This window comes from Agelaius tricolor, unplaced genomic scaffold (assembly GCF_023055355.1).
Source record: "Agelaius tricolor isolate 1412-34295 unplaced genomic scaffold, bAgeTri1.0.p SCAF_4, whole genome shotgun sequence".
Classification (NCBI taxonomy): Eukaryota; Metazoa; Chordata; class Aves; order Passeriformes; family Icteridae; genus Agelaius; species Agelaius tricolor.
Window position 1 is genome coordinate 17,496,511 of NW_027269264.1, and position 20,722 is coordinate 17,517,232.

A 20,722-nucleotide genomic window follows, 5' to 3' on the forward strand; every position below is an offset into this window, starting at 1 on the left:
GCCACAGGTCCTTTCTTTGTCCTGTGTGCTGCTGCCACCAGATGAAGGAGATCATAAAGTGGAGTAGAGTTACAGGAGATTTTAGCTGCAAGTAAAAAAAGCTCTTAAGAGTCTGATGTACTCACTTTTTATTTATAATCCAAGCAAAGTGTGGACCACCATGAGAGCTTTGCTTGTTATTTTTTTTTATTAACTTATGGGATGCCATAAGTTGCAGGTGTGCCATAAATGCAAATATCCTTTTTTTCAGAAGAGAGTTCTTAGTTCAGTTTCCTCTTGGATCCTTTGTAGTTGCTACTTTACTTAAAATGCACTGATTAGATATAAAGTGAGACCAAGTACAGTATGTTTCCCAAATAGTGACTTCTCAGGTGCACACTCAGTTGTGGATCAGTGAGGTCTCACCTTTGTCTAGAAGTGAGGCCGTCTTAGAGTTGAGGTGTCCTGTCTCTTAGTTTGTCTTGATGTTCCACGTGCAGCTTGGTATTCTACTGAGATTCTTGCATGCTGTCCACCTGGTCTTGTGAGGTGAATGCCATAATCTTCATGCTTCCAGTAGGACTGTAACACAGTCTGGTGAAGCTGTACAGATTAGAGCAAACTGGAATCATTGCTGATACTCTGCACATTTATTTTGATGTTCCAGATAAAGTAAGAGAGAATCCCCTACAGCATACATTCAAGCATGGGAGCACAGCAGAACTCAAATGTTCTCAAAAGTCCAATCTGGCACAGGTAGTTTGGAAGTTCAAAGATGATGTCCTGAGAGTGGAGAGTCCCAAGTACCGTCTGCTGGAGAAGGCACTACTCATCTTCAATTTATCAGAAGGAGACAGTGGTGTTTACCAATGTTTGTCAGAAGAAAAAGTGAAAAATAAAAAATTTTCCCAAGTGCTGGCTAAGCATGTTTTGGAACTGAAAAAAATGCAGCATACCACAGTGGGCCCCACTGCAACAGCTGCACCAACAGAAGGTAATAGTGATGTGCCAAAAGTGTCAGCTGTGTCAACTGAGGGGTCCACTGCTCACATCTCAACCACTCACATGGTACCAGTAACCACAGTAAGGATATTAACAAAGCCCATTGGCCCTGTGCTAACAAGTGTAGCCTCCAACACAGAGCTCTTCAATTCAATTCCTGATGCAGTCCCGGAAAAGACAATGTTCCTCAAGTCAAATGATAACTTCCTGTTGATGTTTCTCTTCCTCTTCTTTTTCATTCTCTTTTTGTGCCTGCTCTCCTACAACTGTTACAAAGGCTACTTGCCAGGGCAGTGCTTGAAATTCCGCTCTGTGATGCTGCTTGGTAAGAAGAAAACAAAGTCAGATTTTTCTGATTGCGAGCAAAGTGTGAAAGAGACGCTGGTGGAGCAGGGCAGCGTCAGCCACCAGAGCGGGGAACAGCCCAAGCCTGCGCACGACACCGGCTACGAGACGGAGCCCGACTGTGGGAACAGCCAGCTGCAGGCTGGGGACTCCCAGGCCTCCCGCGAGGGGGCCAAGGACAAGCCCTTCGACGTCAAGTGCGAGCTCAAGTACGCCGACTCGGACGTGGAGGGGGACTGAGGGAGCCGGGGTGCCTCTCGGCGGCGGAAGTGAGCTGTGCTCCTGCGGCTGGCTATTTGAGCACGGAGAGCCTGGGTGTGACAGCTAAGCCATAGCAGGGGTCACATGCTTAAGCTGTACAGCAAGCCAATTTTCGTTCAGATCTCAGCAGATTAGAGAAGTGGTGTACTTGTCTGGAGACCATAGCATCTTGTGTTGTACTGTCTTTTTTTCTGTTTTTTTCAAATGGCCAGTTTCAGATCACCACTTGTTTATTCCCAGTTTTACCCCCCACTGAGCACTTTGCTCTAGTGAAGCTACTTGCTTGTTCTTTGGCCATATACTTCAATAGAGTAAAAGTAACTTTATAATTCAGTTGGCTTTAAAAAGTACTTCAGTCTTCACATATTTTTAGTTGCCATTAAAAAAAGATCTAGTTTCATTTAATTCCAAATTGGAAATTGAGTTTAGTTTATCAGATTGGTAAATTACAGACTTTTGTCCAGATTGGGACATTTTTTTTCTTTGCTTCTAGTGATTGTTTTTAGTTTTATGCTTTGTGTTTTGGCACACTAGGTATCTTTAGTTGGTTAAAGTTAATTTTTTTAACTGCTCTACAAGTATCTTAGATTTTAAGGTATAATGGGGATAGCATTGCCTTGATTTGTGTAAGACTCAGGGATAATCTTGTTTAAAGGCTCTTTTCTTTGCTGCTTTCTAGAAATGTAGGTACAACAATATCAGTACAAAACATGGAGTAAGTGGGGAATGGGGAAGGAGGAAACAAATGCTTTTCTTTTTTTTTTTTCCCTTTTTTTTTCCTTTTTTTTTTTCCTCCCCCCCACCAGCCAGCCAGCTGGACATAGTCACATTTTATTTTCTATACAAAACTGGATTTTTTTTTTCTTTAGTTTATAGAACAGTACAGGCAAGCAACTGTTAGTTAGCAGTGACAAGGAAAGAGGTTTCTTGCATTGTGGAAGCAAAACAGGAATCAAGAAGAATTAACTCCAACAATTCAGCCAGTGACTCGCTGGAATGGACTGTTAGGACACAGCCTGATGAGAAAACGTTGCTGATTTTTTTTCTTCTTTTCAGATTCAGAAATAACTCAGCTTCTTTTTGTGACAAATACTTGCAGCGTCACCCTTTCTGGATGATACCTTCACTCTCCTATGCAACTGGAGACTGAAACTGGAGCTGCTTAAACAATCAGTCCTTTGAACTGTTTATGTGAATCATTCCTGCTAACGTGAAAGTGTGCATTTGTTCTCAGCCTGGTTCACAGCAGCACTGTTTGTCTGTAAAGCATTTTATGTGTGCAGTACAGTCCTGAAGAATTGTTCCTTTCACTGCTTCGTTCTGTAAATATTGCTAGAAGTAGAATACATTTTAACAGTAAATAGCAGTATGCCTGGGCTGCTTTTCTGTGTTGAACCTTCATGCAAACATAATTTAGACCATCTTAGTGTAAACAGTTTATATTTTATAAGATTCAGTTTGGTTTTATTTTTCTATTTTTAATTATGTACATATAACAGAATAAATATTAAAAGAAATTGTATTACATCTTGGCTTTTCTGAAATGTGACACAGTGACACAGTACTTTGCCTTTGGCAAGCACTAATGTTCCTTGTGATTTCCTTGGGGGGAATGTAAAAACTTCGTAATTAATTTGAAGCAGCCTCTCAGCTTCAACTGAATGGGTTGTAACCCAGGGTGGGGAGGTGGGAAGGACGGGAGAAAAACAGCGTGGGAGAAGGAGGAAAGTGCTCTTCTCCAGAGGCCTAGGGACACTTCGTCTTACTACCTTTCTAAAACTCATTTGTTTTTTTGCATTATTTCTTCATTGTGTGATGTATTTCTTGCAACTTCTTTCCTTAGTACCCTTTTACTTTCTTTTCTGTCCTCTTCTGTCACACAGCCTCATCTCCTATACCTTTCCCTCCTACTGGTACCTCCTTTTTGTCCTGTGTGGGAAGTGATTCACCTCCTTCACCCACCAGTACCCAGCCTGATGTTTGGTCTAGCAAAGACCCCGTAAAGGTCATGTTGTTGCCACCTTTCCTAAGTGACCAGGCACAGCATGTTAGTGTCCGGGGACCCTTCCACCTCTTCTGCCAAGCCACAGGTAAGTTGGAGGACCCCTGTATAAGGCAGCACTTTCTGCATTAAAGGTTTAGCTATGTCACCATGTACTGTATGAATCTTACTTTTGTGATGTTTGAGGGTGGGGGGAAAACAAGAACAAAGAGAGGCAGTATCGGGATGCCAACATGCATCAGGATGCTGTTGTGCTCCTAGCAAGAATAAGTGACTGCGAGTACCGTGCTGTATCACGGAGGCTCTGATTTCAGCTATCACTTTAGTGTGTTGATCAGCAGTGGATTTTATTTGGCTCACTTGCATGCTGAAGGAATTCAGTGAATCAGGATTGCATATGGATGTTTAGCAGCCAGATATTTTCATTGTCAGTGTGTATGCAGTTTAAGAAATACACTTTTATTGAATTTGAACTTAGCATATTTTGTGGACTACGTCAGTCATTCCTTTTTCCATCTTATTTCAAGTGGTGAAGTACATACAGTAATAACTTCCATTTTATAACAGATATATTATCTGAGGTGTACAGGAGGACAAAGCTATTTTTTTCACTGCAATTCAGCTTTTTTTCCCAGTTTTTGTTTGGATTGTTACAAATTACAATTTGTAATTGCTGGTTTAAACTAAGTATGATTTAATGGATCAAAACAGGTCTTCATATGTAACCTTAATCTTTAAAAGAAGAAAGTATATAGATTGAATATAAAGAGTAGTGTTGTTCCATATTGGCATCTCTGTTACTGTTATGTGGAAGCAGATCAAAATGCTTAAGTCTTTATTAGCATAGATCTTAACAAAGGCACTATTTGTATTTCCATGGCTACAAGGAGCTGCAGTGGGATGAAGGCACTTTCATATACTAGAGTCATTCAGATTGGAAAGCACTTTTCAGCAGTAATTTGTTCACTTTTGCGATAGGCAATTCAGAAACTTGGTAGTCCACTATGAAAAAAAAGTTATAATAGCACAGAAGATTTAAACAGTTTGATAATTGTGCTACAGACCTAGACTTCATTTTAGAATTACTTTCTTTCATCCAGCAGTGCCCATCTTAACGTGATGCTGATGCTGCTCTTAAAAGTTGTCAGTAATTCTATTTGCCCTAGTAATCAATTTGGGAAGGAAGGTACAGTGTCCTAAAGTCAGTGTGGGCTCCGTTCCTCAGGAGGTGTAAGGGTGAATACTGGAAGAAACTTGTTTAACAACCACCTGAAATCCAAGGGATACAGTAATGGCACAGGGTGGGGCCAAGGTGACCCAGCTATGGAAGCACTTCTAATACCTGTCAAAGGCAGGGAAGGACTGGACTTTGTATGGATAGAGTTTTTGCTCCCTTTGGGAAGCAAGGCAATTGGCTGACACATTCACACTCTTCTCTTACCCAGAATTAATGATTTCGGTCTCTTGATTTAAAAAGCAAACAAACCAGTAAATGCAGACCAGCACACGGAACTGGTGCAAATATTTGCATCTTTCTGGGTCCTGCACATGAGGATATATGAATTCATCTTGGGTGGGGGTGGCTAAACAATTGCTTTTGCAAGGGAGGTCTCTCTTAGGATTTGTTCAAATTTGTTCAATGTCAGTTGATACTTCTTTATATTAACATAGCTTTAGTGGAACATGATTTCTCTCAGCTATGAATAGAAGGTAAAATGTGTTTGCAAGGAGCAAAAGGGTTAAATAAGACTGGCAGAGAGTTAAACGTTGTGCCTGGTTGTCTGCAAGACAGGATATGGCATCAGTAATTGTACGATGCAAATACATAGATTGCCACATCATCCAGTAAAACCTCAAAGCTTATTTTTAATTAAGTTTCTAACTTAATTGTTATATTATCAGAATTGCTGAATCTCTTCCCTTTTTTAATTGTAAATATCTGTTTCAAGCTGTCTGGAAACTCAACAGGAGTTGGTGAGTTATTTTGCTCATCTCTTACTCATCCCACATGTTTTAACCTGAAAGCTTGCCTGAGGATAAGACTTTACAACCTTGTAACTGGCTCGTTTCCATAAGGTAAAGTTAAGTGGATACAGCACGAACAGCACTAGTGGCAAACTGCAATATTTTTTCTGAAAAATAAGTTTTCTCAAGCATGGAATACTGCTGCTCTTCTGGAAAAGGGAGGAATAAACTCCCTTGGTAAATGTGCTCCCACTTTGTTTCTGCTCCCCCAGAGATTCTCACATTTCTCCAGAGACCTGTCTGCCGTATGTGCATGGGCAAACATTAGGTTTCCTGTGTACTTTCTCTAATACAAATTTTCTCTCCCATTACAGAATTTTAAAAACTTTTAGAGGCAGTTCAGGCAAGTTTCAGATAAATTGAACAAAATACTGCACCATCTGGTTCAGGGGAGAGAGGCAGTGAGTTGGTGATGTACGCACCTGCTGTATAATTTCTCTGGTGTGTTCTGCTGGAATTAGGTATAGTAGGAACAGGTTTCTTCCAGAGTTTTGGTTTTGCTCGAAGATGTTTTGCTGGCACCTCCTTCCCCAGCTGTAGAGTAGTATCTCCATGTCCATAATTTCACAGACAAAACTAAAATATGGTGAGTGTACTGTGCAATAGTTTAAATGCTTTTATAATCAAACACCGAAGAACCCTGTGCTTTACCTGCAGATCAAGCCTCTCTGTGTCCATGGTTTCAAGATGACTCCCTCCCTTGATTCATCTGTAGCTGGAGATTTTACATATTGGATTGTTTTCATTCTTGGCAAAAAAAACCCCAGTAGTGTCGACATAAAAGTTCTGAGAACTTGAAAATACATTTTCAAGGAGTTACTATTTCATGGAGATACTGAGATGGGTATCTGATAACATGTACAATGCCTGTTCCCTGTGGTTATGCTATTTTGGGAGTACAAGAAAGTTTCCCACATCTGTGGAAGAAAAGATCCATAACTTGCAAGAATCATAATTGCAAGTAGATCACTTGAGATTCCTCTTTGATGGAGCCTGAAGTTGCACTGAAAGACAAGCAGAAGGATGGGGAAATTTTTTTTTCCTCAGGAGGAGGAGGTCACCTGTCAGAGACTGACTTACCCATGGAAATGAGTAATTTATTCTTGGGAGAGGTTTTTTTGCATCATTTGCATGATTGCATCAGCCATGGTGCCCTGGGGTGGTCTGGTCTGGTGTAGAGCTCAGTCAGGAGAGGCATGGAGGTGTGCAGCAGCCAGAGCAGAATGAGCCTGCCTAGGAGTGTTCTTTGTGCTGGACAAAGTGTCTGTCCAGAGTGGCAAATGACAGCATTTAAATTACAGCATATCACTATCTTACAATTGACTTTGCTTGGGTTGTTACTTCTCTGTTCTTACAAGAACAACCAATATCAAATAGCAATTTTTCATACACTTGTATTTTATAACCAGTTGAAGTTGGTAAGTGGCTCTTAATTACAGCTTTGGAGAGATGCAATGTTAGTTTTTGAAATGTGAGAATGGTTTAATTGGTAGCCTTGACAGGAAAAGCTCTGAATCTTCCAGGACAAATCAATCCACTGCACAAATATTTCAACACTTTAGAAAATTTTCAAATTTTTATGCAGTACATTTTGAGATTTGAGCAATGATGCTTTCCTGAAGCAATACTATGACTCTAATCTGTATGCTTAATAAATGGCTGGTTTATCTTCCTGTGGGTAAGTTGGCACCTTGTTAAACAATTTCATATCCCACTTTATTAATTGTCATCTCAACAGACCTTTTATCACATGCTATTTGACTTAATTTCGCTGTATTTGGCTAGTTATTTCATAGCCATTAATTTGTAATTTTGTGGTTTTTTACCTCTTTTTTTCAATTATTTCTGCACTGATTATACATTGCTTAACAACACTGTGGCACTATCAAACCTTTCCTGTGTGCAGATCTCTGGCATGCCACATGTTAATTTTTATTTAGGATGCATTTGGAAAACCAATTGAAAAATTAAGATTGTTCCTTTAATATATGACAGAAAAGGACTTGGAAGTTTTATAAAATTGGGTAAATATTGCAGATCCATTTTGCATAAAACTCACAGACATTAAACATACCTTTGGTACTTTATATTGTTATATCTTAGGAGTGTAATTTTCTTACTACAATGCCAGCATTTATTTTTTCAGACGTGGGGCCTGCTGAGACCCTCCTAGCTAAGTCTGCATGCAAAACCAACAGCATTAAACACCTTTATAAGTGCTGCAGTTACTGAGCTCTGATGTGAACTTTATAGTGATTTCTGTAATAAAATTGAAAATTAATTTTTACTAGTGACGTGGATGATGCATTCCTAAATTCTGGCACCAGCATCAGATTTTGAAACATTTTTGTAAAAATTTCCTTTGCTGTGCAGTTTAATGTAGAAAGACTGTGGTCACAGTATGAAATATCTGGAAAGGTGTGAGTACCTTTTTGGTTTGGTTATTTTTTTTTTTTTCTTTTTGATTGTTGCTTTTGGGATTATTTTTTTGTTGTTGTTTGGTTGGTTGTTTTGTTTTGTTTTAACTTTATATTAGTTTTCCAGTAAAGACTAGAATAAGTTCAGTGTGAAAATAATTTAAGCATAAGGCAAATTAAAAAGTATCAGGCATCAAATTAAAAAAGGGGAGAGCAAGAAAAAAAAGAAAAACCACAAAAAAAAAAAAAAGAACCAAAGGCATCTTGTTATTTTTTCCTCAGAAGATTTCATTCATTTATTGTTTTCCTGCATTTCACAGTGTGCAGCTGATTGCACTTGTACAGGTTTTTCCTGCAGAATGGGTAATAAGGTGCAGTTGGGAAACATCTTGTGTGGCTTTTCATAGTTTATAAATGATCAAAACATAAAGAAAGACCCTAAAGTACCTTGGGAGATTCAGTCCCCTTGGGACTAGCAGCTGCAGCCCTTAGTGGTTCCTGCTGTTGCAATGTGTGTGGAGTACTTGGGGCTGCACGCCTGCTGCAGCGTGTCCTGTGCACACCAGCTGGTGTTTTGTACGCTCACCACTCACTCTTGCAGGCTGCATCTTGTGTCAGCGCAGGGCTTAGGGGAAACAAAGCCCTTGCATGGTTTTCAGAGCTTTCCACTGGTAAAAAACCCAGTTTTTCCCCAGTTTTTACCCTCACGCAGTTTGAATAAGCCACCCTTTTGAGAGAGCAGCTTGTCAAGAATTCTGTTGAGGCCAAGGCAAAGAGCTGGCGCCCCCGTGCAGGAGTACCTCTGTGAAGCAGCACCTTTGCTGTTCAGTTGTGTAGTTCAGCTTTTCAGCTTGCTTGGGGATTGGGTGCTGCATGGGCTGTCAGCAGAGATGAACTGCCTGGGTCACAAAATGGCAGTATTCTCCATTTGGATTTAATGTACACAATTCTGGGAGACCGCGAGGGAGTAGAATCTGCACCAGTTTTGTAGTGTGACTAGGTATGTATAAGAGGAGAAGCTTGCTTCACATTGGGGGCTTTGAGACCCAAATGCATTTTGGGATGTCTTCTGTCAGGTGGGAGAGGGATTCACTTAGGTGTGTATTTTCTTCTCTGTACCATTTGTTTGCAGAACTTTACCTGACCTCCCAGTTTAGCCTTTCTTTTTTTGCAGTTCAGCATAAATATTTCAGCTTTTTCTCCCTGCTAATGTGGAGCTCTTGATTCAGTAATGTCTCAGCTTGAAGCAGTACCCTGGTAATAACTGCTACGCCGTGGCCGTGATTGAGCAGCTGTATTTCCCAGCCCTGCCTAGTGAGACGTGATGGGTTTGAATCTGGACCATAACCACAATTTTATGCTGTTTTCCTCAGAATATCTTGTTACCCCCTGCCAGTCAGGATTGCAGCCTGGCTACCACATACACTTGTTTTTCTTCCTCATGAGATCTTACAGCCTGTAGACTTGTAATTAATAATCCATTGGTGTGATAAACTGAGTACTAATTTAGACCAAAGCTGTCATCTTTTTTAAACTATTTCAGCAGAAACTGCTACCAGAACTGTCTCAGCATATTGTGTGCATTGTCCCCAGAGTGGAGATGAAAATCTCATTTCCATCTCTTCAGTTATCTTCCTGCTAGATTTACCTGTCAGACAAAGTAAAAGCAGTAGTTTGTGTTCTCTGGAAAACAGAAGTGATTTTTGGAGAGCATGTTACTCCCTAAAATATGTTCTCCAATTTTCTTCACTTTATTTTAAAACTTAACGTAGTGGCCTTGTTAACTGATAGGATGGCAAAAAATAATTAGGCAAACACAAAGTGCCAGGGGAAGTTTAGGCTGGACATTAGGAAAAAGTTCTTCACAGAAAGAGTTATTGGGCATTGGAATAGGCTGCCCAGGGAGGTGGTAGATACATCATCATCCTTGGAAGTGTTTAAGGAAAGACTGGATGTGGCACTTAGTGCTGTGCTCTAGTTGATAAGGGGGTGTTAGGTTATAGGTTGGACTTCAGGATCTCTAAGGGCTCTCCCAGCCTAGTTAATTCTGTGATACTGTGAAAGCAGAACCTTTTTTTGTTTGTTTGTTTTTTGTGACAGTCCCTGGTTCTAGCTTACTAGTGCTTAATCAGATTTTTTTTTTTACCATTATCCAGGTTCCAATTGCAAAACCTTTATATGGACACTCTAAGTGAGCATCCAGATAAATGCATGAACAGTTACAAATTGCATTTTTTCTCTAATGGGGCAGTCAGCTGTGTTCCCAGCCTGCTTTTAAATTCCACTCTGAGAAGACGGATGCCGTGTCCTGCTTGCACCTACTCTAGGGTCACTAGTGACTGGTTGCTACTTCCAGTTCTGACGTGGTTCATGTTCCATAGGAAGCACTTCCTGCTTTTCATCTGCCATAATAAGGCTGCATCAGCTTGTGGTGTTGATGTTACACAAAGGGATGGGTAATTTAATGAAGCACCAGGTATCTGAAGAACTTCATGCATTCTTCAGTATGAAATAGTTGGTAGTGGAAGTAATATTTTTTGGCATTTCAGAGAGGTCTGTTTTCTTGGCTTCTTACTGACTTTTTTTCCATTGCTGTCAAGCTTGTCTTCTAGAATGAATTGCCCTGATTTAACAATCAAACACCAACCAATGAAAGTACAAAAAAAATGCACCCCTGTTTATAGGGGGTACAGGCTATGTAACTTGCACTCTATTTTCAGAAAACTGCTAAGATGCTTGTCTCAATTTAAAGATTTTTTTCTGCCCACTTTTCCAATCAGCTTCTCTCTGATGGCTTCATTTCATACTGATTTATTATTTCGGTGTCTTATCAGCAGCAATGATTCAGACTCCTACAACTCAAGAAACTGTGACCAGCCCTAAGTCTTTCATTCACATACTGAGTAGTGCTGGTGGTAATGTTTCATATTAATGATTCACTAACCTCTTCCTGGGCTAACTTTGATGTCTATTTAAAAGAAAACCTTCCTGCATCCAGATTTTAGTGCCCTTCTAAAACTTAATCCCTGCTCCAGATGAGAGCTTCCTGTATGATCTTGGTTTTCAGAAATCTGGGATATTTGCTTCAGTAGAATTCAGCAAAGCCGCAAGCTTGATAACAAGCATTAAATCCAGATGCCATTCTTAATCTGATGCACGTGGTGAGCATTGAAAGAGGTTTTGATGTGTATTGGGTTATACAAAGGAGGTTTTTTGTAAACCTGAATTTCCCATCCCTGTGGATAGCCTCTGGTAGCAGTTCTTTGTCTAGATTATAGGAATTTGTGTAAAAGACTTTTTGTTACCCTGGTAGAATTTCTCTCTGGGGTACCTGTCAGTTATCTTCACTGGATTTCAATTTGCTGTCAACTTGCAGAAATTATTAGCTGGAGTGTACGTTTTCTGATGGCTCCTGCTTATGTACTAACTCTCCTGTCTTGGAAGTGTTTTCATGAATATAGGGAAGTCTTGTTCAAATGCTACCCTTCTAGCTTCAAATGCTACCCTTCAGAAATGAGGGAGACCTTGTGCTGAGCCACCACCAGTGGTAGCACTGCTCAGGTTTTATAAGGCAGCTTCACTGGGCTGCTTTTGAAATGTCTCCACACTCTCTGCACATGGCAGCACTTGGCACAAGGAGCCAGCTTTGCCAGTGCTCACTCTTGCTCCCCCTGCCTTATGTCACTGAGCTCTGCTTAATCCATAATCTACTTCTTTTAAATTAGTGTTTCCAAGCTGTCTTGAAAACCATATGTCTATTAGGATGTGATATGTATATGGCAAATGCTTCATTTGGTCCAGCTTAGCAGGGCGCATCCCCGTGCTGCTCTGAATCTGTAGCTGTATATTTAGTTCTTTCAGTCTGGTTTTATTTACTTAATTCTTTTAACCTTAGGTCACATTTACACCAATAACGCAGTGAATGCAATCAGACTGTGGGTAGATTACAAGCAGTTGCAGTGGTTTGAGTTTCTGTGCTAACAATGGTGGTTGAATTTTTTGTCTCATGGAAAATATTGAGAAAAAGTCATCTGGGTATTAAATATGTAGTTTTTGTAACCCAGAGAACCCATTGTGCTGGCAGAAACTACAAGGGCCATTACTACTCTGGCCATTACTACCTGGGCATTATCATTTCATTCAAACTACTGAAAACAGAGAAAATTAAATCTGAGTGGGAAAGAAGCAAACACTTCCACAGACACTGGAAATTTTGAAGGCCTTATGCAAGGAAAAGGGTAGTTCAGATAATGCCGCAAAGTTTCTTGTATTTTTGTTTGATAACTGTTAATTCCCCTTCTAAAATCATCAAGGTGGTGAAGTTGATTTTATTTAATCATATGTAACTAGTGTAGTTTATTGAAGCAATGTTTTTGAAGTTAGCTGTTTGAAATGTATTTCATGGCTGCTTAGACATAGTTACTTATGTACCTATCCTGGTGTGCTGTTTAATTCTCTGCTTGAATATTATGTTTTAATAAAATGACTTTCTTAAAATCTTTCAAGCATTCCTAACATGGATGGCAAAGTAAGTAGATCAGGTCAGAAACTTGTATTTTAAAGGTTGCACTAGACATGTAAAAACATTTGTATTATAATGACAGTAAAAAAAAAGCAGAGTATATGTTTTTATTGTTTTCCTTTAGCTTCAAAAATTATTTCCCTAACCATTACATCGGAGTCTGAATTTCTCACCATAGAGTTGTAGAAAATTTGCATTTAACAAATGTGATTCAAAATTTTTGCAGATGAAACTGTGTCAGAGTGTATTTTTTTGTATTGATCCATCCTGAAAATGAACTCAAAGTAGAGAAGGTAATTGCCTGAAAGTTGGAAAAAAGCTGCACTGAAACAGGATCAGGAAAACCCTGAGTACTGCTTGCATCTAAATTTTGCTGTCAACCAGTGTAAGTGGGGATGAGTGTGTATCTCTGGGGATTTCCAGTGCTTCTGACTGCACAGAAAAACAATGGAAGGGTAAAATTGCCTAGCTGCACTTCATAAGGGGCTAATCTGAACCAACACAGCTTGCAAAATTTCATGTATAAGGAAATTGCTGCATTTTAATCTCTTGGTGAAATGTGGATGTAAGCTGAAATTTTGGCAATTTTCCAGCACAATTGGGATCTTCAGCACTAGAAAATAGAGCAGGTTCTCTGGTGTGAATAGTACATTTGAAGTAAGTTTAGGGAAGTGTCCTGCACTAAACATGCTGCTTCCTTGCATGGCTCTAAAATTGCACTTAGAGATTTTGATTTTTTTGCTGTGCTTGCACTTACCATTCCTCCCATTTGTCCAAATTCCAACTTCAGATTTAGGTTACTGAATAATTTGTCCCTGGTTCCAGACTTCCCATGAACTTAGTGATATGTAACCTATCTGCTGTTAACTGTAGAATGAGTGCAAACATCCATAAAACACATCTGGAAAAAAAAAAAAAAGGGTATGTGCCAGACCAGCTGTTTTCAGTCCAGTGTGTGCTTGCCCTTTCTGCTTTGTTAGAGCTGCTGACAGCCCTTCAGACTGTGCCACTTCCCTCAGAGAAACTCTACAATGCTTTAACTAGATCATGTCCTCTTAGCATTCACACTTACCCTTATTGCTAACTTATGTGTCCATATTTGTGGGAGATTTGGAAGAAAAACTTAGGAGTTAAGAATTTGCCATGATCTCCTTCTTACACAATGTAAAAATGTCTTCTATCTACAAATACGTAATATGTACACAAATGTAAAAACTATTTGGGTTTTTTTTTCTGCATGATTATCCAAAACTTAATGACAGAATTGGATTTTTCTAGGGAAAAAATGCCACATCAACTTGCAATATGAAGTGCTCACAGTAAAAGCCGTAGTAGGCTCTGTCAAGATATTTGCAGCCATAGTTAATTTTCTTTTTACCCCAAATTTCTCTTTACATCTTCTCTTGCTAAGGCTAGTCTGGATCCTAGGCCCAGAGGGAGAAATAGTCATGTTTTAAACATAAGAATTACCAAGTTCTTAGCTTGGCCTAGATGTCTGTATTTTAAGTGGAAAGGTTCTGATGCTGCCAAGTGCACTTCAGCCAACCTTGCTAGCTAGTTTTCTGGGAACAGCTGTTCTGTCCTCCAGGCTACTGTCAATCTCTGATTTATTCAAATGTTGCCCTTGCAGGTTAAGACAAATAATAGTAACAAAGCTAAAAAATTAGATTGCTCTTTGTTGTTGATCCAAGGTTCTTTCAAGTTCTGTCTTGCTTAAGTGCCTGCTGTGACTACTGGTTCTGTGCTTTTTCCAATTCTTCCTCTTTCATGACTAGTTCCAGTATCTGTGACGCACTGCGTTCTTGAACTTTTCCCCTCCTGGCCTTTTTTTCAGATCCTGCGAGGCATGTCTCAGGTGGTTTCAGCTTTGAACCAGGAGCTAGGCTGGGCAGCAGTAGGCAGTGTGTCCTGGTGCTACAGGAGTCGGCACAGGCAGATGGTGCTGGTGTTCATCACTGGCTCTTATTGTGTGTGCTAAGTTCCCCGTTGTGAGATCCACACAGAATTCCTTAATACAAACCCACAACTTTGGCTTGAACCTAAATTTCCCGTGCTAGCTCCTCTCAATCCCAGGTTTTTGGTACCCAGAATTTCAGCTGAAGAAACCTAAGAAACGTTTCAATCAACCATTTATGTTTTTAAGCCTAATCTTGATGTGATGGGGTTTGTTTTCTTTTCAAAGACTCGTCTATTTTCTTAGAGAATAACCTGACATTTTCACAGGTCCGGATAACTCCTACTTTGTCTGGAGGAAGAATGGACAAAAGATGAAGGCATGCATCATGGAGCAATCTCACATGCTGCTTGATGGCAGAGTGCATGTTCTCAGCTGGGTGAAAGATTCAGTATCAGAAAACACAGAATACAGATGTTCATTCATCTCAAAAGTTGGGAACACAACGTCAGAAGTGCTGATCACAGTGGAAGATAAAGGTAGGCTTGTTTCAAGAGCATGCCATGTTTGGCCCGACCCTGATATGAGTACTGCTCTGTGATATTAACCCAGAAAATGTGCATACCTGAAGATGATAACTTTTGCCTTCTCTACTAGTATGCAGTTCATTTATGGAAAGGATTTAGCAGCATAAAAACTCCTTCCTCTACACGCCCCCCCCCCCCCCCCCCCCAAAGGACTAATGTAAAATAGCAGTTATGATCTAGAAATTGAACCAAAACTTGATAAACTGATTCAAAAAACCTGAAAATCAGATGAGTATTGGAGAGCTACCAATAAGTACACTGATAGAATTATACAGGCTAATGTAGAAAAATTCTTTAATTTATAAGGACTTAAGGAAGTTATATGGTAAAGATATGCCCCCACTATGCTGGACTTTAAAAATTGCATAATCTGTAAACCACTTATGGTTTGGATTGGGCAAGGTCATTCTCTCTGCTCCATTTGGACACTAACTAGGCAGGAGGGCAGTTAGGTAACTTCAGCAGCTGCAGGGTGTTGTGGCATCAAGACTGCCTGCTGCAATTAGTGCTTGAGACCTTACACAGGTGTAGAGAAGGTCCGAATAGTCTTTAAAAAGACAGCAGGAGCAATGAATATGATACAGCAGGGATTTTCTTGGCAAGATCAAGGAAAAATTAAGAAGCTGGTTAATACCAAATGTGAGTCTGTCGAGGAAGGCTCAATGCTTCTTTTTTCAATGACAGAGAAAAGCCATGCAATCACTCCAGTTACTTTGAAGTCTGTCTCAGAAGCAGAATTAAGAGCATCTCAACCAAACCCCTGTAAATGTGTAACAGACAGAGGGGCTCTCACTGTGCTCTAAAAACATACGACTGTTGCTACTGTCCCAAAAGATAAATATGTCACCATCAGTCTTACATTCTGCAAAAAAAGCTGGCAAATAGACCAAAATGCAGCCACATAGTCCTTTTAAAATTACCAGTGTAAGGAAGTATACGGAACTCTTGAGTGAAATGATGTGATGTCTACAGGTGGTCGAAGGATCAGACCCAGCCAGAGTGGGTTTAGGAGGGGCAGGTCCTGCCTGACTGACCAAGCTGGTCTCCTTTTATGACCAGGTGACCTGCCTGGTGGATGCAGGAAAGGCTGTGGATGTTGTACCTGGACTTCAGCAAGGCCTTTGACACTGTCTCCCAGAGCACACTCCTGGGAAAGCTGGCAGCCCAGGGCTTGGACAGGAGCACTCCTTGCTGGGTTAGGAAATGGCTGGATGGCCAGGACCAGAGAGTTCTGGTGAATGGTGCTGCATCCAGCTGGGGCCAGTCACCAGGGGTGTCCCTCAGGGGTCTGTGCTGGGGCCAGTTCTGTTCAATATTTTTACTGATGACATGGATGAGGGTGTGAGTCTTTCATTAACAAACTTAGGATGATACCAAGTTAGGGGGGAGTGTTGATCAATACAATAGGAGGGCTGGGCAGAGGGGCATGGACAGGCTGGATTGATGGGCCAAATCCAGCAATATGAGGCCCAACAAGACCAAGTTTTGGGCCTTGGACCAAGTCCAAGTATTGTGGCCACATTTTGGACACAATAACCCTTTGTGTGCTACAGGCTAGGATCAGAGTGTCTGAGCAGTGCCCAGACAGAAAGGGACCTGGGAGAGCTGGTGACGGCAGGTGAACATGAGCCAGCTGTGCCCAGGTGGCCAAGAAGGCCAATGGCTCCTGGCCTGTATCAGCAGCAGTGTGGCCAGCAGGAGCAGGGCAGTGATGGTACCTGGTACTCGGCACTGGTGAGGCCTCACCTTGGGTTCTGTGTCTGGTTCTGGGCCCCTCAGTTTAGGAAGATGATGGAGAGTGAGGTTGAGATGCTTGGAATATGTCCAGAGAAGGGCAACAAGGTTGGTGAGGGGTCTGGAGCACAAGTCCTGTGGCTGAGGGTGCTGGGGCTGTTTAGCCTGGAAGAAAAGGAGGCTCAGAGGAGACCTCATCACTCAGAACCACCTGGAAGGAAGGTGTAGCCACGTGAGAGGTCAGTCTCTTCTTCCAGGTCAAGAGGATACAGGCTTAAGCTGTGCCAGAGGAGGTTTAGGTTGGACATTAGGAGGAATTTCTTCACAGAAAGGATAATTAAACATAGGAGTAGGCTGCCCAGGGAAGTGGTGGAGTCACTGTCCCTGGAGGTGTTTAAGGGAAGACTGGATGTGGCACTGGGTGCCATGGTCTGGTTGACAAGGATTTGATCATTGACAAGGATTTTACAAGGTTGGATCATTGGTTAGATTTGATGATCTCAGAGGTCTTTTCCTGATTGATTCTGAGGTCCTGTGATTACTGAAAAATGGGAAATACTAACTGGACATATCCATCACGTTAACTGGTCCTCTCCAACATGTCACTCTTCTGCCCAGGCTTATGATCTGCCTGGAGCATTCCTGTGCTTGTTAGACGGGTTTGAACTACTAATTTGTACATCCTACCTTCTAGATCTCAAATGACAGATAATGGCACTAAACCCCTTTACTCTGGAGGCTATTAAGTTTGCTGCACAGTGTAAGAGACATAACATTTAAACAAAACTTACTGCCAAATAACATGAAAGGATGTAGAGCAAAATGAAGGATGGGGGTTTTTTCTAGCCCCATTCCTGCAGGACAGGCAGTCCTGGATCTGATCAGGTACTGACTTCTGCCATTATATGGTTATGCAATCATCCCATTTCCATTCTCAGATAGTACTGGTCAGGATGCATGGACCAAAGAATTTGATACCTGGAGAAGTGCCATCAGTGAACATGACAAGATGATGCAAAACTGGAGGAAAACATGGGTAAGACTTTTATAGACTGCCTCTTGCACTTCTGCAACTGCATGTACTTACATAACAAAATGATCAGTGTTCCAGTACACCGCATCATTCCTGACCCACTCAGCAGTAAAGTCTATGTATGACATTTATTGCAGTTGTTTCAGCTTATTCCTTCAGTCCACTAGCCAAGTGCTCATCAGTCAGTAGTTCTGTTCCTGCCCAACACAGTAAGTCTGTGTGTAGTGAATGGAGTAGATATATTTCATCACATCTGTAGACTAACTGGATTGCAGAGACTACTGGACTTTATAATGGTACTGTCCATAAAAGCTACCTTTTTTATTTTTTATTTTTAAAAGAAGTCCATACCCATCTCTTAATATTTTTTTTCCAACAGCTAGAAGATCACTTTTGAAAACTTTAGATATTGTGTGCTTGCTGCCTGTGGAACAGTTAGTATAGGCAACCTTAAGCCCCATTTTCATTTTTAGAGTGGTATTAACACATCATTCTAAAATTTTTCTTCAGGAGACCTGCAACAAGAGAAACAGCCTCTAATGGACAAAGGAACAGGCTAGAAGGAGAAACATACACAAGTTAAGAGTACCTGTTACTCTTATTATTATAGCATTTGGAGATGTCTTTTCAAGTGTTAGTGCTGACATTAAAACCCATATTCAGGAGAATCACCTCAAGCATGAAGTGGAAGGGGATATTCTTACTGCACCAAAGCTGTTACATGGTACAAGAGAGGCCACCCATCCCATCCCTGGTTTTCTTATGTCAGCTATTTTAGCTTAATAAAGAACAAAAGTAGTCTCAGCAAGATTTGTGCTGTTCAAAGAATGTGATACGATGTTTTCTGTTTTGAGTTCATTAAGCCAACCAGATAATTTTGGGCTTGAGGATCTTGGCATAAGATTTAGAAATTAGGACATGGATCACATTTATTTAAAGGCATTTCAACTTGTACATTTATTTTTCTTTTACTATGTTTACCCTTATGGTGCCAGTGCTTTGAAGAGCATTCCTTTTTAGTGTCAGCAAGCTCATTTGTTCAAAGGTATTTCCTTTGGTAATTGTGCTGGGTTTAATTAATTTTCTTCACAGTGGTGTGAGACTTGATGTTCTGGATTTGTGCTGAACACAGGGTTGATAATGGAGAGATGTTTTTGTTATTGCTGAGCAGGGCTCACTAAGAGCCAAGGCCTGTTCTGCTTTTTGCACTGCCACAATGGCAAAGAAGTTGGGGGTGCATGGGAGGTTGGGAGGAGACACAGCTAGGACAGGTGACCCAAACTGACCAAGGGGATATTCCAGACCATGTGGCATCACGCTCAGTACATAAAGGCAGGGGGGCACGTTTGGAGTGATGTCATTTGTATTCCCAAGTGACTATTATGTGTGATGGGCCCTGCTCTCCTGGAAATGGATGAACACCTGCATGCCCATGGGAAGCACTGAATGAATTGTTTTGCTTTGCCTGTGTGCATGGTTTTTGCTTTTTCTATTCAACTGTCATCATGTCAACCCATGGTTTTCTGGATTTTACCCTTCTGATTTTCTCCCACTGTGAGAGGCTGGGTGGTGCTGGCTGGGCTTAAACCATAGTAATAAAGTTTCTATACCAAATAAAGAAGTTCTGACTAATGCTTAAAATACAGATAGATTACAAAGTATGCAAGAAGACTCTTTAGTTTTTGCAAATTCTTCTATATTTGAGATAATGTAGCTTAAAAATTCTATGCTGAATGAGTTCTAAGACCATTCCTTATGATGATCAAGTGTGATGATCAGACTGAAAATGTGAGGACCTACACACTATGCACAGTAAAAGTGCATTACTGTATTACACACAGTAAAAGTGTTCTACTGCATTACTGCTCAGAGTTTTGTCCTTCTGCACCTAAGAAACAAAAGTCAGATGTATATATTAAATTTTCTCTATCTGCTCAATCAACAATCTGGAAGCAAGTAAGTAATAAGTAATCTGGAAGTAAGATGCTCCCTAATAATGAGTCAGCTCAGGTGGAGAGCTGCTTCGAGTGGTATCAGAAAGCTTCATACTCATCCCTAAGTTCTCTCCTAACTGGTGAGATTTAAATCAGAGTGTTTCTGACATTAAAGAAAGCAGTCTCTTCATGCTAAGACTTGAATGATCCTTTTTTTTTCAGCATCAGACTACCTTGTCACACACGCAGGGTGAAAACTCATTTTTTCCCTACTTTTCTTAACCATTTTCCCCGTTTTTCATGTAGGCATTTCATTAATGATGATGCAGACTTCCAATACCACCAGAGTTAATTTTTTCTCATTTGTTCTCATAATTTTTTTGCTCTCAGGACAACTATAAATAGACTTTTCTTGAATTGTTTCTCCTCCATTTGTTGAACCGATTTGGAGCACACTTGACATAGTTCTCTGCTCCAAAGTTTAGTTCTCTGGAGTGAGTGGGATTACAAAGTAAGACAGGGGTCAGGATTATGGATGATGTAGCTAAGCTTTGCTTTGTTTCTGCAGGAAATTACTGCAAGTAGTAAAAAGTTGCCAATTTTTTTGTTTAGTTCAATTTTATGGGGAGGATAAAAAAGAAAAAAAAAAGAAAAATCTGTGTACCAGCATTAGTAACCATGGCTGAGACACCTTACAGTAAATTTTTTAATACCCTCTAAGAACTAGAAATAAGTCCTAAGATTGTGAACATGTAATGTTTCTGAGGTTTTATGCTCTTCTAGAGTAAGACAAAATAGAAAACATGGTCAAAACCCAAATTTCTTTACCCAAACTCTTTACCAACTGATCCTCATTCTACACAATGAATGGGTTTATCAGTTCCAGAATTTTAAATGTGTATCCAAGTGGCACAGGTACAAATGAATAAATCACAACTTACCTTTGCATCAAGGGTATATGCTGGCCAAAAGCATGTTTTGTCACTG

The 20,722-nt window shown here is 40.5% G+C and overlaps 1 protein-coding gene across 14 annotated transcripts in view; it reads left to right on the forward strand.

Annotated features, from left to right (window-relative positions):
* Positions 1 to 19,660, forward strand: part of SEMA4D (semaphorin 4D) — a 100,065-nt gene extending 80,405 nt beyond the window's left edge. For 4 of the 14 annotated variants that reach the window (XM_071424751.1, XM_071424750.1, XM_071424752.1 and 1 more), the window contains exons 16-17: positions 647 to 1,535; positions 2,644 to 3,109. In XM_071424751.1, the coding sequence (XP_071280852.1) occupies positions 647 to 1,535; positions 2,644 to 2,737 (983 nt within the window). In that variant the 3' untranslated portion in view covers positions 2,738 to 3,109. Of the gene's footprint in view, positions 1 to 646; positions 3,110 to 3,470; positions 3,678 to 5,538; positions 5,666 to 12,537; positions 12,560 to 12,779; positions 14,987 to 17,706; positions 17,805 to 18,311 lie in introns of those variants that run through there. The other 10 variants (XR_011678863.1, XR_011678864.1, XM_071424757.1 and 7 more) reach the window with 10 other exon arrangements.
* The last annotated feature ends 1,062 nt before the right edge of the window (positions 19,661 to 20,722 follow it).